At 54.7% G+C, this 16239-nt stretch overlaps 4 protein-coding genes across 4 annotated transcripts; 2 read left to right on the forward strand and 2 right to left on the reverse strand.

Annotated features, from left to right (window-relative positions):
* Positions 1-25: 25 nt before the first annotated feature.
* On the reverse strand, positions 26-3209 carry FA10DRAFT_287239 (hypothetical protein; the record flags this gene model as incomplete). Its single annotated transcript, XM_025524131.1, has 2 exons — positions 26-2115; positions 2177-3209. The coding sequence occupies 2 exons, from the start codon at positions 3207-3209 to the stop codon at positions 26-28; spliced, it is 3123 nt and encodes a 1040-aa protein (XP_025376560.1).
* A 7291-nt stretch (positions 3210-10500) lies between these two features.
* On the forward strand, positions 10501-12077 carry FA10DRAFT_267935 (PH domain-like protein). Its single transcript, XM_025522104.1, has 6 exons — positions 10501-10670; positions 10738-10778; positions 10838-10968; positions 11040-11112; positions 11181-11811; positions 11873-12077. Exons 1-6 carry the CDS (start codon positions 10551-10553, stop codon positions 11927-11929), a joined length of 1053 nt encoding a protein of 350 aa, XP_025376561.1. The 5' UTR covers positions 10501-10550; the 3' UTR covers positions 11930-12077.
* On the reverse strand, positions 12066-12862 carry FA10DRAFT_302713 (hypothetical protein; the record flags this gene model as incomplete). Its single annotated transcript, XM_025525161.1, has 3 exons — positions 12066-12291; positions 12360-12728; positions 12801-12862. The coding sequence occupies 3 exons, from the start codon at positions 12860-12862 to the stop codon at positions 12066-12068; spliced, it is 657 nt and encodes a 218-aa protein (XP_025376562.1).
* Positions 12863-12963: 101 nt separating this feature from the next.
* On the forward strand, positions 12964-15760 carry FA10DRAFT_253502 (exocyst complex subunit Sec15-like protein). Its single transcript, XM_025519691.1, has 4 exons — positions 12964-13265; positions 13357-13915; positions 13982-15330; positions 15404-15760. Exons 1-4 carry the CDS (start codon positions 13038-13040, stop codon positions 15614-15616), a joined length of 2349 nt encoding a protein of 782 aa, XP_025376563.1. The 5' UTR covers positions 12964-13037; the 3' UTR covers positions 15617-15760.
* Positions 15761-16239: the final 479 nt, after the last annotated feature.

A 16239-nucleotide genomic window follows, 5' to 3' on the forward strand; every position in this document is an offset into this window, starting at 1 on the left:
GGGAAAGGGCAGCGCATCTTCAGGATCATTCTTCCATCGGTGTGCCGGTCTCCCCGTCTTCAAAGGCACACTCATTTTCCTTCTTGACTTTCAAGGCCGCGTTACCCTCCCAGCCTGGAGGTAGCAACGTTGTAGAAGCGGCGGAAGTGTTGGAAGAAGCAGTTGAAGGGGGTGGAGAAGCGAGGGAATTCGGGCGCGAAGTCGAGCTGACGCATGAGGAAGAGGAGGCGTCAAAATGAGCCGGTGCTGTTGGCGGACCTCCGGAAGAGGCTGGAGCGGCTGTAGCTGACTCCCTCCTCGCATGGCCAAAGGACAGCCAATCTGCCAGCGTGGGAGGATTTGTGGGCAACACAGGCGGATGCTGATTCGTTTGCTGTTGCTGCTGTTGCTGTTGTCGGCCAATGGCAGCAAGGCTGCTGACGCCAAGACTAATGAGCTCCATAAAAGAGGGCGTCGGTTGTTGTCGTTGTTGTTGTTGCTGCTGTTGTTGTTGCTGCTGTTGTTGTTGCGGCTGTTGTTGCTGATGTTGGTGCTGTTGTGGTTGTGGTTGTTGCTGTTGCTGCTGCTCTCCTTGCCCAGACACCGATAGAGTTGGCGCCGCAAAGACCCAGTCGGGAACCGTGTGCTGCATGGATTGCTGTTCTGGGTGCCTGACACCCATCATCATAGCCTCATCCCTCAACCTGGTATTCTCCTCCTCGAGCTCCTTGTTCCGCTTCCTGAGCCGCTCGCAAAAGTCGTGAAGGATCTTGGTGTATTCGCAAGCCTTCGTGAGGATGATGCCCTTGTTTGGTTTCGCTTGCGCCGCCGCCAGCGTATCACTGTGAGCTGAAACCGGAGCGAGGGCCTCTGCTTGCCTCTCCAACTCTGTCTTTGGCTTCAGATCTTCTACCGACGTGGAAGTCTCCTCGCTCTTTGCCTGTGCCTTCTTGGAAGCAAAAAGTGAGAGGTCGATGTGGGCATAGTTACCACCGGCCGTTGACGCGGCAATGGCATCGAGGAGCATCGACTCGGGAAGGAGGGAAGCCAGCTCGGCGATGCGTTCGTTGATGTGATCCCGACGACGACGCTCGACGGCGTTGTGTGACTCTCTACGCTTTCGACGTCTCTCGGCAAGTTTTTTGGCCGTGGCCTCCGCATTTGTCGGCTTGGCGCCCTCGTTGCTTTTGCTCGTCACTGCCTCTTTGCCCCATGAGGGAGCTTCAGCAGTCGTGGTTGGCTCAAACGGAGTCGACAGAGGGGCTTCCTCGTCGTCGGCGTCGGCTGAGTCTGCTGCGCAATCTTCTTCCTCATCGCCGAGGACAGACGCCGAAGGGAGATCGTTCTCTGTCGCATGCTTCAACGCATTTTTTCGCTCTTTTCGGGCTTTACTGTCACCGTTCGCACTTCCCGCCTCGGAGCACATCTCCATGACATCGTCGAGGTGCGTCGTCTGGAGACGAGTGCTGATCGATGTCGTTCGATTCCTGGCCGTCTCGAGAGTATTCTTACGATGGTGCCGGTCGGAAGAAGGGGTACGGTCCATCTCATTCCCGTTATCGGACGCGGATGCGTTGCCATGATTAATTGGGCGGGTTTCCTCTTGAGGTGTCAGGGTGCTGGCAATTGAGTTGAGAAACTGCTCAAGGCTCAAGTCTGCTGCATTACTCATCGCGGGCGCCATCGCCGGCTCCATCGATGACGAAGCGGGAATCGAGGAGGTGGTATGCAGCATAGCAGAAGGCGGGGGCACGGAAGCTTGCGCTGCAAGAGAAGCAGGCTCGGGGGGAGCAGCTTCTCGGACGCTGCTCGAGGGAGAAGAAGTCAAACCAAGATGCTGCAATCCCAAGACGAATGCTGCTTGAAGCGTCTGGACGAGTTCAGTCTCTGATCCAGCTGCACGACCGGCCATCAGTTGGGCGACGAGCTGACTGGCTTCTGTCTGAGCATTCATAGGCTGCTGGTTCTGTTGAATATGTGGGCTCGGCCATGGCGAAGGTTGCAACATCCACGGATCGGAATTAAAAGTCGGCGAGCTTGTCATCGGCACGGATTGTGACGCTTGTTGCTGGTGCCGTTGAGAGGAAGCCGGCGTATTTTCGAAATGGCGGCGAAAATGCTGAGCCCAAGCCGCCCCTTTGCAAGATCCTATACATTAGCTGATGAGCTCTCTGTGATCAAAGGTCGTCAAACATACCCTGAGGTTGCTTGAGGTAGTCTTGGAGACTCATGCTCCCACCAATGGCCGGACTCGGTGGTGGCGGCCAAGCAGATGCGTGTTGTCGTTCGTCAGTGGCAGGCAAGGATCGAGCGGAAGAAGGCGAGAGAGCGGCACCTCTCGAAGAGGACCTTGCACGGCCAGCGGACCATTGTGCGCCCGTTGGCCCAGCAGCCTCGGCGGCCCCCTTTGCATCAATGCGGAGATGCTGATGAACGGAGGCTTGCGCCGCTGCTTGAGCGGCAGGTCCGACGGTTGCCCTCCTGCTCGGCCTTGTCCGCACTGTTGGCACCTTTCCTCCTCCTCCTCCTCCCCCTTGCTGTCCTAATCCACCTCCCTTCCCTCCTCCAACACCCTCCAGCCCAAGGGCGTCTGCGAGTAAAGAGCGGACGCTGTCTGGAGACGTTTGCTTGGCGTTTCTCGACCGACTCCTCGACATCGACCCCGCTTTCTTCCCTACAGATTGCTGTCTGTGGACGCCCTCTTTCTCCTCTTTCAATTCGGGCTCTTCATTTGGTGTCCCGCTCGACGACTTTCGCTTGTTCTTGGCATTATTGTTGCCGTTTCTGCTACTGAAGGTTGCAGGATTAGGGGAGATACCGTTACTTTCCGATGTCGACACTGAAGCGGAAGCAGAAGCTGACGCTGAAGCCGAGGCAGAGGCAGAGGCAGAGGCAGATGCAGAGGCAGAGGCAGACGTCGGCCGCCTGCTCAGGGTGGCTTCGCTGCTACTATTCGATGGCCACGACTCTTGTTCCTCAAACGAAAGTCCATTATTGGCATCGTTAAAGAAAGCTCGGGGAGCGTCTGACGGCGTCCCGGATGGCAAATCGAAGCTGATGAAAGGCGACTCAGCATCGAAGCGGAGCCAAGCCATTTCAACGGCCTTGTCTCGAGCGCCTACACCGTCACCAACGCTGCTGAAGCTGTCGACGGCCGATTCTTCCTCCTCCTCCTCGCCGCCGATGACTGGGCTGCTAGTGACCACCGAGACTTCCTTTTGCTGCTGCATTTGTTGGACGATAGTGGTATGCTACGAGTTGTTCTGGAATCGTCTGGTCTCCCCTTCGAAGAAAAGATGTGTATTCTCTTCGGAGGCCGAGTGGGGTAAACCAATCAAACACAAAAGAAGGCCTGGGTCAAGATGACAGAGAAAAGAGTATCCAGTCGAGCGTCTGATGAGTCGCCGCACACCGAGCGAGTGGGTCGTGATTCGATAGATCCTTAGCGGAGCAGCACTTTTGCCCTTCTTATTTGTGGAGAAAGATGTGTAAGGATCTTCGCCTGCCGTCATGCCCCCACCTCCTCACGCCTCGCCTTGCTGGAGCAGGGAAGGAGGAGAGGAATGAGAAGATTGAGTGTGTGTGTAGTGTGACACCAATCTGTCCTGTTTCACCCGTTGCTTAGCTCGAGAGGAGTACCACTTCGGGGGGATACGGACAAACGCTCGCCCCCTGTGTCGTTATCTTCGTCGTTGTTGTTGTTGTTGTTGTTGTTCTCCTTTGCCACCCAAGCACGCGATAGAGGAGAGAAGCAACTCCGTCCAGAACTAGCGTATTGGTGGCCGGCCCGAAGCAGCAGGAGGCAAGAGGTTTCGAGACTGGCCAGTAAGATGATGAGCGGAGCCAGATTCACACATGATCTCAAAGCTCATTTAGGCTTTGGGGCCACCACCGAATGAGAAAAGAGGGCCCCATGTGATCGTGTCGGCACGAATTCTATGCGGCAATTGATTAGCGCCTGTACCCAACCCTCCGCCTGATGCCACAGGGGTGGCCAAGCCAAGAGAGAGTGTGGTCGGGTACAACGGACAGACAGAAGAAGAAAAAATAAATGTAGGCAGGACAACTTTAATTTATCGACTACTGTACCTTCCTTGCCTCAGCGCGCAACACATACATTATACGTAACAGCTAGTAGTTAGCACTAGCTAGTAGTAGTATGACACCCAAGCCAGGCAGAAATTGCGGGGGTGGAGGAACGTGCAGGACAACTATCTCGATACAATCAAGTGTTAATTTGATCCTGGGCAAAGTATTCTGGGGTGGCTAGACAGCAAGCGGCGTACCACTACTGCAGCTCAGAGACGAGGGAGACAGTTCACCCGGCATTCGTACGAGTAAAGTGATCTTTTTTGAGTTGCCTTCATCTATCTCGAGAGGCGCACACTCCTTGCTGCGCTGAAGCAAGTGGGAGGGGGGAGGACGCGCTGCGCGCCACATTCGGCTAAACCAATCATCCCGTCCCTGCCATCCCGGAAGGGTCAATCCGGCCGATGACGGTTTCTTGCCTGGTCAAGTGCGAGTGGGGTCATGAAGCGACGGCCGATGTTGGGAACAACCGTGACAAATCAGCTCCGCGTACCCTTGTCTCTTGCGATTGGTATTTAGCCGATCTTGTCAGTCCAGTTACTTATGACAATCTTTAGATGACCACAGCCCCTCTCCCGCTTTGCTTGGCGGGTGTCGCACGACTCTCCTTATTCTTTTTCTGCAGAGTGGCCAGCGCAAGAGCGGCATTACTTGATGCAACGAGACAGTACGTGAGAGTCGGAAATATAATAACGCAATGCATATACACCGACACTCAAAAGTACTTTAGATGCAAAAGCCGTCCAGATCTAGGCGTATCATGTGGGTCACACAAGTACAGACGCTGTCGTTGCACAGCTGCACACCGCCACACGTCAAAGTCTCATGGACATTTCCGCGAAGAGCTCAGAGTGTTTTGGCTGACCGGCTGAGTTTGAAGGTGGCTACGGTGCACCGGACTTTATCGAGACGAGTAAAGGTCGAGAGGCGCTTCCCCTCTTGTCTTCGGAATTGTAACGGAATTTACATGAGGGTGAGAATTTGTTTTGTTCAAAAGAGAGACCTAGGAAGCCAATCTTCCGCTTCTTTGATGTTGCTGTAATTGAAGGTTGCGAGCGCTGTGAGAGACGACGTCTGCTCCTGTACTTCTTCGTTGATCCTGATAGCGACTTCGAGTTTGTCGACAAAGTCGTGCTTTTGCTGTCTTATGCCAGGGATAAAGACGAGTCTGCACCCAGAGGATAAAGTTTGATCTCAGCTTCAAGCAGAGAGATACGACGATAGACCTACCCATTGACGACGTGCGCTTGGATTTGTTGGGAGAGCGTCTTCCACCACGTGCGAATCGCCTTTTCGAGCCTCGACCGTCCCTCTTTATCTTCGGAGCAGATTGACTCCGCAAAGCCCTGTTAGATCGAGCGCAAAGTCAGACTTGCCAAAGAGATCGAAAGGGTTGCAGCTAAGCTCACCTTCATCAGCTCGCTACCGATGTCGACTATCTGCTCTTTGATTCCCCCCTCATTGTTCCGTTGTTCTAGCCTTTCGCCCTCGTTGACGCGTGGAGCATCTCCCTTGGGGTCCCTCTTCCTCTTGCATCTACTGATCCCGCCGTCATCGGCATCGTTCTCACCATTACTTCGCTTCCAGCCCACAATTGCGCTTTTCAAAAGAGGAATTAGTGATTCGCTGAAGCTACGTCCTGCCTCTTCGATCGTGATGTTGCGTCCGTTTGCGAGAGCTGCGGTCTGAGAAGGAAAAGGGATCGCCGAACCTCTGCTGCTGGGGAGCCATAACGAGGAGCTCGTCCGTCTCCTTTCCTCCTGATCTACGCGTGGATTGCGAGCTTGCTTGTTCTGCGTGACGGGACCTTGCACAACAGTTCTGGCTTGTGTGGCTTCGGGCCAGCCTGGAGGAGCAACCTGCTCTGTATCTTGGCGCTGATCTGTTTTTGTCAACTCTTTTGCCTTTCTGTGAGACTTGGGAACTTCCTTGTTCAGGCTCTTGACTGCATGAGGCATTGGGTTTAAGGGCGTAGTGCGTGACTTCTCGGAAATTGCAATACGTTCTTCTTCTTCATTTTGAGCAGAAGGCTGGTAGGGCGATGTCCCAGGTTGACCTCTTTTTCGTGAAATATCCTGTGAGTTCCCTGACTTTTCATCCGTCTTGAACCTTTCGACAGCTATGCGTTGCGATTGACCGGCGGAAAGCATATCGTCTTTTGGCTTCTGCAGATGGCGGTCCTCCTCAAAGACAAAATTGTCATCCAAGCCTGCATTGACGCCATCAACTTCCATGACCGTAACGATTTCAGTCTCGTGCGGATGGCCTTCAATCTGGGAATTACTGGAATTTGCGAATTGTTCGGCTCGTTCGGCCTTTTCCGCAATGACAGTGCGGTCCGTCGGCTTTTGATGCTTTCCATCATCGGTCCTCTTGATGCTGGAGTCTTTGTCGACATCCATCGGGACAAAGGAGATCTCCCCTTCTTCAGGGAAACAATTGAAAAGAGATCTCAGCTTGGTGCTTGCTTAGTCTGGACGCAAATGCTCACCGCCTGATCGCTGAAAAGCTTCGTCCTTTATGGAACGTACGCTGGAGATACCGCATATGATCTTCGAGTTAGGGTCGCTGACTTGCTCGTTGACTTCAGAGTTGTCCACACGGCAGAATCCATTCCTTTCTTCGGCTAGACAAGTTTCGGCTTCCTTATCTGGAGCTCTGGTGTTTACTTTCACCTTTCTCGAGGGGATTTCTACATTTCTGGCGCTATCAGCTTCGTCAGCATCTGTAGATCGCTTGTAGCCGAGGTCCCTGACGTAGTTCTCTGATCCTTGCGCATCTTTCGGTGATGTTGCTTGTTTGGGCTTCACGGGCTTCTTCACTACGGGACTGACATCCGCCATAGACTTCAGCTCTTCCAAGGCGACATGATCTTCGTTTCTTTTCTCGATACTTTTCGCAGTGCGTGTTCCCATCCATGATGCTGTCGCTGGTTTCTGAGGGCTTGACCTGCACTTACTTCCCTCCGCAGCAACACTGATCTGCGCAGGCTTAGACGGCTCAGAGGCATTGACCTCCTTTCGCTCAGTCCTGGTGGTTGCCTCATCTTCAGTGGATGAGTCTTCGTCGTCGAACGCGTCCTCACGTTCTTCGACGTAGCTAGGAGCTACCTTGCCCTTTTGGCGCGCAGATTCCCTCTTCCGATTGACGTCACCTGCTCTGGCGATATTGTTCGCCGCCTTTGAGTCATTTTGAGCATCACTCTTGGTCGACATCTTTTGCCTGCGTCGAGTGCAAGAAATGTCTTGGGATCCATGGGCTTTTTGTGAGACCAGAGTTTGCTGTATTGCAACCCTAGAATTACCTAGGGTCCCAGTATCCCCTTTACCTTTGGCGGTCCTCCCCCTTGAATTGTGTTCGCCCTTTGGTGCTCGATTCTTGGGTGTCAATTCCGACTTGTTGACAATGTGAAGCTTCGATGACGGCTCCTGGTTATGTTTAGAAGCTTCAGAATCCACGACGTCCTTAACTTGTAATCCTAGTTCCGGTGGGAAAAGATCACTGTGCTCGAGGACAGACTGTATATTTCTCTTTTGCTCTTTGCTGAGAGCGAGGGGGACTGCTTTCGGTCGTGACCACTCTTTCCTGGCCAGAGGAGAAGTAGGGGGAGACGTGATGTCTTGCCCCGAGTAATCGGACGAGAGATCTTCGCGCGTCTCTTTCTTCGCGATGGCAGCGTCGACCTTCCCGTCGTGTACAGCGTTGGACGTGATGGGCTTCTTCGCACTCACCGCACGCGCCCTCCCACTCTTGATTTCTCCTGGCTTCTTCTTTGGCGAGCGATACGTGGTCCTATCTCTCCCTCGTGACTGACCCTGAGAGGCTTTCTTGAGCTTTCATAAGCACGAGCATGTGTGTGATGGCCCACATACCGGAAGCTCAAGCGAGTTGGAAATCTCTTCTGCCTCGGTCTCCACAACAACATACGCTACTTCTTTGGAGGCCAAGGGATGGATGTCTTCTCTTTTAGCTTCGCCCTTCTCCCCTCCTGTGGACTCGTCCTTTTCTCCCTCCGGTAATTTGGGGCATTCAACGTCCATATTGCTAGGCACTTCTGCTTCAGAGTTTGCGTCTTTGGTGCTTGTTGGCGTCTTAGCACCTGTCAAGACAGTAAGAATCTAATTTTGACAGAAATCTTGATAGGCTCACCCTTGCCTTCAAAGCGGTCTGTGAAGCGGGCAGGAGAGCTGGTAGCGCGCTGTGAGACGTCTTCATCCTCATCATCCGATCCTTGCGCAGAGCCACGTAGCGATGCAGTGACGGCGGCAGTCGAGCTGGCGGTGCTGTGATAGCGGTTCAATGCTTTGGTCATCAAGCAGTCCTCGAGTGCTCCTTTCGGCCGACCCGAAGAGCTAAGCTGCATGCCCCTTGGAACGCCGTCTTCGTCGAGTACGTCCCATGAAGACACTGTGACGGGGACTCCCCTCTCACTGAGAACAGTCTGGACTTCGTCGAAAGCGGCCTTGCCACATAACTTGATTGCGACCGTATTGTCGACCTTTCTTTCGAGCTGCTTCTCCAGCTCGCTCGACTCCGACAGCAGGAGCATCAAGACGAACTCATCTAAGAGTCATTTCAGGTCAGTGAGAAAGATCAGAGCACCGTTGTGAGCAACGTACTATTACGGAAACTGCAATGGAAGGTTTCGATATTGCTCATTCGAAGAACGAGCCTGGCGAAGTAGCGGTCCTGGGGTCGGGAAATGCGCATAAACATATGAGAGTGCCATCAAACACGATGTGAAACACCTACAGGTAGGCGGTACTTGAGCTCGATTGCACGACGAGCCAACCACATTTCATGAACCCCTGCATTGCTCGTTCCGGCAAGCTCCAGAGTCTCTTTGTTGGGTCCAAAGAAGATGCCCTCAACCTCGACAAGTTGTGCTCTTCCATAAAGAGCAAGTCAGTAGAGTGGCGCAGTAGCAATCCAGGCGTTACTCACGCATCCCCATCTTCCTGTACAAGCCTCGAGAGGAAGTTGAAGAGCAGCTTGTCGAGACTTCTAGAGCGGACGGCCATAAATTTTTGCGCGAACTCCTCGACCGCAGTGTGTGAGAGGCCAGTGCTTCGGAAGAGCTCGGCGTAACTCTGCCGTCTCTCTGCCTTCCTTTCAATGTTCTTATGGAACCGGAAGGCCGCCTCCATCATGTCCAAGGTACACGACGGCACTGCATGACGGATCGTTAGAAGAATGCACAAGCCGTGACGTAGGCATCACTCACGCTGCGTCCTACCAATCAGAATACCGAGACTTTCACTGTTGAACGGGGGAATTGGTTAGGCGTAAATAGGGAGTGAGTCCCATGAAGCTCACGGTCGAGGAGCTCTTCCTTTCACCTCCTTGCTCATCCTCGACAAGGTGAGAATAAACTCGGAAAGCTTCCGAGGAGCCATCATCAGCAGATGTAACGGCCTCAAAGGAGGTCGAGATGACTCACATTCATGCTGAGATTTGTGTCCGGGTCGAGAATGTTGTCGAGATAGGCTATGTGATCTTCGGCAATGCACTGCATGCTGTCAGCGTAAAGCTCGACAATGACAGATGCGACAGAGAAAGCTGCAGCTCAGCAAGGATAAGTGGTCAGCCTCAGCCTTGTGCAGCTTGCCTCAAGCGACACAGACCCTCGCTGAACTCGCCCATCCTCTTTGCACTCCTCAGCTGCTTTGTGCCGTCCATGATCCTGTCATTGAGGCTGCGAAGGACGAGTTGCCACCTTCTAGCTACGTCCACAGCTTTCTGACGCCCGTCCACGGTCGAATCAGGAAAGTACAATTTAGCCTTGCTTGAGTCTTTGCCGATATCATTCCAGGCTGCATACAGAGACGGTAGGACGAAGAGGAGGGCGAGCTTTTGGAAGGCATGGAATGCGTTTGTGTACGCGACGGGTTGCGTCAAGAATAGCTGCTTAAATTGCTCTTCCTTCACCAGCAAGTTGCCCAGCTTGTTCAAAGGCTCGATGGCTCCGACATGACTACTTTCCGAGACTGCCTGCACCTATGGAAAAGGAATGGCAGCAGTGAGTGGAGGCCAAGATGAGTACGACCTCAGATTCAGAGTGAGAGAAAAGGGGCTAAAATAGAGGGGAGGAGGTGAGGTGAGAGAACATTTCCTCACCCCGGCGAAGAACGACTTGGACAAGAAGCTGTGGAAAGTGTACAGAGGGCCTTTGACCTTCGTCGTCTGGATGGTCTTGAGGGACCGGTCGAAATCTTCACAGCAACCTTCCAAGGTCACAGTAAAAGGAGGAATGGATCTCGTCATGTTGATAAGCGCCCGAACGAAAGGGACAAAGTAAAGCGTCTAAGGTCAGAACATTCGAGATGACGGTGGGATGAATGAAGAACATAAAGACGGCGTGAGCCTCGACTTTGCCACGCGTGGCGCGCTTGGCTTTTGGCGTCGACCGTTCTTTCAAGCCGCTCGGACCATCTGCGCTTTGGCTTTGCAAAACCATCGACGAGAGAAAATTGGCATCCACGATGGACGCTGCAGCTCGGATGGCCTTCAACATGAAGGTGTTGCGGCGACATGACCCGCACATCGACGACATCATCGAGTCTGCGTCCTTTGTCGTTCTGTATGCGCACGATGGCGAGTGGGTGAGTGAGCAGTCGAGCCTTTCTTTTCCGCCAGGGTTCGTTGTCGCTCACCGCGTCGTACTGGTAGACAAAGACTGGCATCGAAGGCCCCATGTTCCTCTATCGAAGGTGGGAATCCAGCTTCTCTAACGATGCCTGGAAAGCGCAAACTTATGCGTGACCTGCAGAAATACATCACCTCCATATGGCTTCTTCATCCTCAATCGCAATGGCGTCGAGAACTTTTCAGCCGACTTAACGCCCGACGATGACCTGGATCTCACTCCAGAATTCATCATCTATCGATCAGGGCGATCAGGTGTGTAATGTCTTTCTGTCTTCACTCATACACAGGTAGACGCTTACGAGCCGTTGCCGAAACCGATGAAGATGACGATGACACCTACGGCATCTGGGTGTTTGAGCCTGGCCAGCGGGACAGCGTGGGGGAGCAGATGGTGATGTGAGCAGTGCATTCATAGGCAGGACGGACCTGCATCCTGGCTAATACCCGTTTTGGTACGTGTGTAGGCTCCAGCAGACGCCGCTCGACGAAAACGCCCAGGCCATCTCAGTGGCCCACGCTGCGGGTGTTGATGATTCGATGTCTGCACCGTCCCTTGCACCGTCTCAGCAGGCGGGCAAGTCGATCAATTTGGACGCTCTCTTCGGCACTGTGGCAGCTAATCCCTCTCCTGCAGTAGCAAAGGCGGCTCCAGCTGCTCCTGCTCCCGCACCGCCCGTGGCTGATTCCAACAGACCGAATGGGCTGGCGCTGCTCGACTCGATGTTTCAGAGTGTGCAGTCCCCGAACCCTCCTGTGGCGCATCGTCAGCCGCAGGAGGCGCCTGCGCCCTCTGCACCTGCGCAAAAGGACGACGCCGCAGGCCTGAGGGCCCTGCTGGGTCTGGGTCCGTCAGCATCACCGCAGCCCGCTCCTCCCCCGGCACAGCAGCCAAGCTCGAAGACGAGCGCAAATGGCATAGAGGCTCTCATGCAAAAAGCCAATCTCAAGTCAGACACCGCCAAAGACGGAGTGCTCTTGACACCCGCTCTGGCCAGCGAGATCACCAATGAGGCCATGGTGGCAAAGGGCAGGCCGGAGGGCGGCGAAGTGTTGGAGCGACGAGACTTTGTTCGAGAGGTGTTGTCGCTGATTCATGTGAGTCGGCTTCTAAGTGCTTTTCTCTTTCTTCCATCTGACTGACTTGCCCTACAATCAGACTGATCCATCCTTTGTGGATGATCTCTATGGCCGCTATCGAAGGAGAGTTGGCTAGCCGTGAGGTAGTCATAAAGAGAGAGAAAGAAAGACGCACTCATTTTCCAGCATCGAGACTTGCAAAGCACCGGTATACTATAGTCATTCTCGTTTCCAATACTGTTACATGTCTGAGCTCTGTTGTTGTCCTCAAGCTAATGGTATCCCTCTTGAAAGATTTGCCTTCGCATTCTTGCCATGTCCTGGTCCTCGACCTTGGAAAAGGCGATTGCCTCTTTGCTCGTCTGCCGCTGCGCCTCAGCCTCACTCCCCAGCTCGTGGCCGTCGACATGGCGGCCAAAGAGCGTCGACTGATTGCTCGAGACGGTGGCGCACTGCGAGGCCAGCTTGGCGAACAGCGGCCGATTGGACCGGTAGAGCCTGTGCGTATCTTTAATTTAGTCCTGAGCAGCAAAGCGGCGACCAAATCAAGCAGACCGGCACTGCACCTCCATGACTCCTCGTTGGCGACGACGCCATCACTGAGCTTGTCGAGCTCGAACCTCTTGAAAGCGCCCTTGATGAACCAGAGGAGCCTCGAGAGGCTGTCGCGCCTCGGATCCCAGCTGGGGAAGCCGGCGGCGATGAGCATCCTCGAGTTTCGCGCGTCGACAAGGGGGTGTATCAGGTGGTTGCCCTCAAAAAAGACGAGGGGCGCTCGACTGGGAAAGGCGAGGGGCAGCACAAGCCGGAAGCGCAGAACTGCACCGGCATAGTAGCCGCGATGGACAAAGAGAACGCCGCTGAGCTCGTCGTCGTGCTCCGTCGGCGCCAGGTAGACGCCCGAAGGGCAGTTGCCCGGCAGGCCCAGCTGCGAGCTGCACCGGGAGAAGATTGTTCAGTCAGACCGGAGAGGCTCTTTGGAAGAGGGATAAGGGTCTTCGGCTCACAATTGTAATTGCACCTCAGCCTGGCGATATCGCGCGGCCGTCTCGGGCGTGACGTCGTCCATCGCTTGTCGGTGGTAGACTTTTGTAGAAGAGAGAGGGGGAAGCAGGGCGCGTCGTCGATGCGCACAAGCCAGCCGCGCTTTCTTTTTTTATCGCTGCCGGCAGTCGAGCGAGCAACCTCGCTGTTCTTCGGTCGCGACTACGACGAGGACAAAGAGGGGCGGTACAGAGCAGAACATGGCACTACGATCACGGGCGCGGCCGCACATCTCGCTCGATGCGCAGCTGCAGCAGCTCACCCTCTTTTCGGACCTCGATGCCGAGTCGGAGAATCTCGAGCAGCTGGGGCCGATCATCAAGTCGCTCGACGAGGCCGGACAGAGCGATGCCTTTCTCAGGCGGCTGCGCGACTTTGTCCGGGAAAAAGAAGATGAGATCGAGAGCGTGTGCAATGCCAACCACACGGTGAGTAGAAAGGGGGTGGTCGGTCGAATTGAGTGAGGCGAGGCGATGGGGACGAGTGCTGACTATGGCGAGGATGCTGCGATGACGCTAGGACTTTGTTTCTGCCGTGGACAAGCTGCTCAAGGTCCGGTCGGGAACAGTGAGCCTCAAGCACCGCATCAGCGAGCTCAACGAGGAGGTCCAGGCTGGCGGGCAGAGCCTGAGCAGCAAGAAGCGGAGTCTGCTCGAGGCCAGGCGCGTCGCGCAGAACGTAGACGAGGCGATCGAGACTCTGCAGCTCTGCCTCAGAGTGCTCGACATGGCCAATCGCGTCGACGGGCTCATCGAGGGGAAAAAGTACTACTCGGCCCTCCGTTCGCTTGAAGAGCTCTCGACGGTGCACCTCAAGCCGGTGCTCCACCACGAATTTGCCCGGCACATGCTCGAATCCGTCCCTGCGATGCGTGAGCAGGTCCGGTCCGCCGTGCTGCGCGAGATGAGGGAGTGGCTGTTCGAGGTACGAGAAAAGGGAAGAACGGTGGGCAAGCTGGCCCTCGATGCCATGGACGCTCGACAGAAGAAGTGGAAGGTCAAGAGCGGCAAGGACGCCAATTTGAGCTTGGCAAAGGTCAATAGCCCCATAGAGCTTGTGGTCAACGAGCGTGTCGAGTGTGAGTCCCTGAGAGATGCTGCCGTCTTCCTTTCTCTCGCCCACTGACACATTTATGCATGAATAGACAACTTTGTCGACAATGAGCAGGTGCGCATTGACTTCAAGCCACTATACCAGTGCATACACATCTACGATGTCCTCGATATGCGGGAGCAGCTCCAGGCCAGCTACCAGGAGGACAGGAGGGCTCAGGCCAACCTCCTTCTCTCTCAAGGCCTCTCATTTGACCCTACCAATGCCACCTTCCCTTTGCTGCTGCAGGAAGTCGTCGGCTTCTTTCTCGTCGAACACCACGTCCTCCAGACGTCACCGCCAGGCTTCCGCTCCGAGCAGGAGGTCGACGATCTGTGGGACAGCATGTGCGAGCGAGTCGTCGACATTGTCAGCGTCGGTCTGCGTGACTGTCGCGACACAAAGGTTTTTGTCTCGACAAAGGCCGTGGTGCAGACTTTCATCATGACCCTCGAGGGCTTTTCCTTCACAGTCACCAAGCTCAATGCGCTCCTCCTCACCCTTTTTGAACGCTACGCACAGCTGCTCCGCGACCGCTTCTCACACGACTTCCAGCAGGCCGTGCGCGAGACAGAACATCAGCCAATGGTCGTCGAGAATCAAGACGAACTGAGCAAGGTTCTCAATGTATGCTGGCTCAAGCCTGGAGACGCCGACCGATTGCGAAGCATGCCATTCCCGCTCTCGCTTCCCTTTTCACAGACATACCCGCTCTGCTGCATGGACATTCGCAATCTTGTCGATCAGTACTACACGTTTTCAGGCGGGTTCTCGCAGTATCATCGCGACATTGATGATATTCTCAAGAGGTCATTAGACGAGCTGTTGATCCAGCAAGTCAGCAGCAGTATCCGGACCAGTTTTCAGAAGACGAATAACCTGGCGCAGATTGCGCAGATTGTAGTCAACGCCGAACACTTCAAGCTGGCTTGTACCGAGCTTGAAGGCCTCTTGGCCGCGCTCAGGGCACCGCACCGAGGAGGTCGGCTGCGACTGGATGCCTCGGGCCATTTCACGACGACATTAGACCTGGCACAGCAGCGAATTGACAGCGCCATTGCCTCGCGGCTAGTCGAGTTCTTTGGCATGGCTGAGATCGATCTGACGCCGAATCAGGTTCGAAGAGAGCCGGCAGAATACCTCGGCGAGATGCTGCAGTGGTTGACGACAATGATGGAGAGTGTCCTCTTGATCCTGCCAAGGGATATCAAGATGCTCCACTACCGCACTGCATTTACCTACATCGCGGACCAGCTCCTTAACGACAACGTGCTGAGCAAAGAGGACCCACAGATCAACACCAACGGCCTCCGAACGCTCATGACCGACGTGGCCTACCTCATCGATCACGCCAGGAAGCTCGAGCCAGGCATGGAGTCGGCGTACAACGAGCTCAGGCAGGTAGGTTGACAACCTTCCTTTGGAAGAAAAAAATTATTGCCATCGAGACTGACGACGGAGAGAACTTCTGCAGACCATTACAATTCCCATGAACGACGCGGTGTCGGAGTACGCAATGACACCCAGCGTGAGGCAGCAAAAGTACCCAGAAGCCCAAGCTGTCAAGGTGGCGGGGATCTTGGAGAAGATGGCGCGATATCACATGGCCAGGGGTCCTCAGGAGGCGGACCTTGCCGCGAGACGGAGCAAGGAAAAGGACACGGTGCTTCGGCTGGTAAGACGATAGGGGTCTCTTCACTGGGCTTTTGATCCCCGCTCGACCGTGGCGCTGTCGGCAATCTCGGTGCACCGCACCCCTTGGCTGGCATATCTTTCGGCCGCAGTGTGATTGTCGGTAGAAGAGCAATACTACTATACTCTTAATGTCCCCTCCGCCTAAACCGGCATGACATGAGACGATGGCGCTGACTCTCTCACATATGCTATACGGCCGGAGATGATCGAGTTGAACAGCCAGGAACCAAGAAAGGTAAGCCTTCACGGTCCTCTTAGTCTGTCAGGGTGGGCGATGCACATTAGGCGGCGTCGGCTGAACCCCTGCGTCTACCTGAATCGCGGACAGCCGCAGGGTCTATCATGGGAAAGAGTTGATTACACACTCGGTATCAGGACAGAATGTTTCCTGAGCTCCGTGGCAGTGGTGTGTTGCGACGGATGCAGGCACCACCGAGCGCAGGAAGTGCGCGCCACGGAGCGGGCAGGTTATCGAGGTTGAATACTTGAGAGCGAGAGAAGAGAGGAAAAGGGTAGGGCGGTGGAGCACTGTTGGCGCACAAGAAGCAGCGACGGAAAGGAGCTCGGTGCCAACATGAGAAGCAATAGAGACGAAGAGACGAAGATATAAGACGG

This window comes from Acaromyces ingoldii, assembly GCF_003144295.1.
Source record: "Acaromyces ingoldii strain MCA 4198 unplaced genomic scaffold FA10scaffold_4, whole genome shotgun sequence".
Taxonomy (NCBI): domain Eukaryota; kingdom Fungi; phylum Basidiomycota; class Exobasidiomycetes; order Exobasidiales; family Cryptobasidiaceae; genus Acaromyces; species Acaromyces ingoldii.

Excerpts from the sequence above, each read along its gene's own strand:
- FA10DRAFT_253502 (XM_025519691.1), top strand. The coding sequence starts at position 13,038 with ATGGCACTACGATCACGGGCGCGGCCGCACATCTCGCTCGATGCGCAG. Across the intron at positions 13,266-13,356 it reads TGTGCAATGCCAACCACACG|GACTTTGTTTCTGCCGTGGA; the intron begins GTGAGTAGAAAG and ends CGATGACGCTAG. Across the intron at positions 15,331-15,403 it reads CGTACAACGAGCTCAGGCAG|ACCATTACAATTCCCATGAA; the intron begins GTAGGTTGACAA and ends GAACTTCTGCAG.
- FA10DRAFT_267935 (XM_025522104.1), top strand. The coding sequence starts at position 10,551 with ATGGACGCTGCAGCTCGGATGGCCTTCAACATGAAGGTGTTGCGGCGA. Across the intron at positions 10,969-11,039 it reads CTATCGATCAGGGCGATCAG|ATGACGATGACACCTACGGC; the intron begins GTGTGTAATGTC and ends AAACCGATGAAG. Across the intron at positions 11,812-11,872 it reads AGGTGTTGTCGCTGATTCAT|ACTGATCCATCCTTTGTGGA; the intron begins GTGAGTCGGCTT and ends CCCTACAATCAG.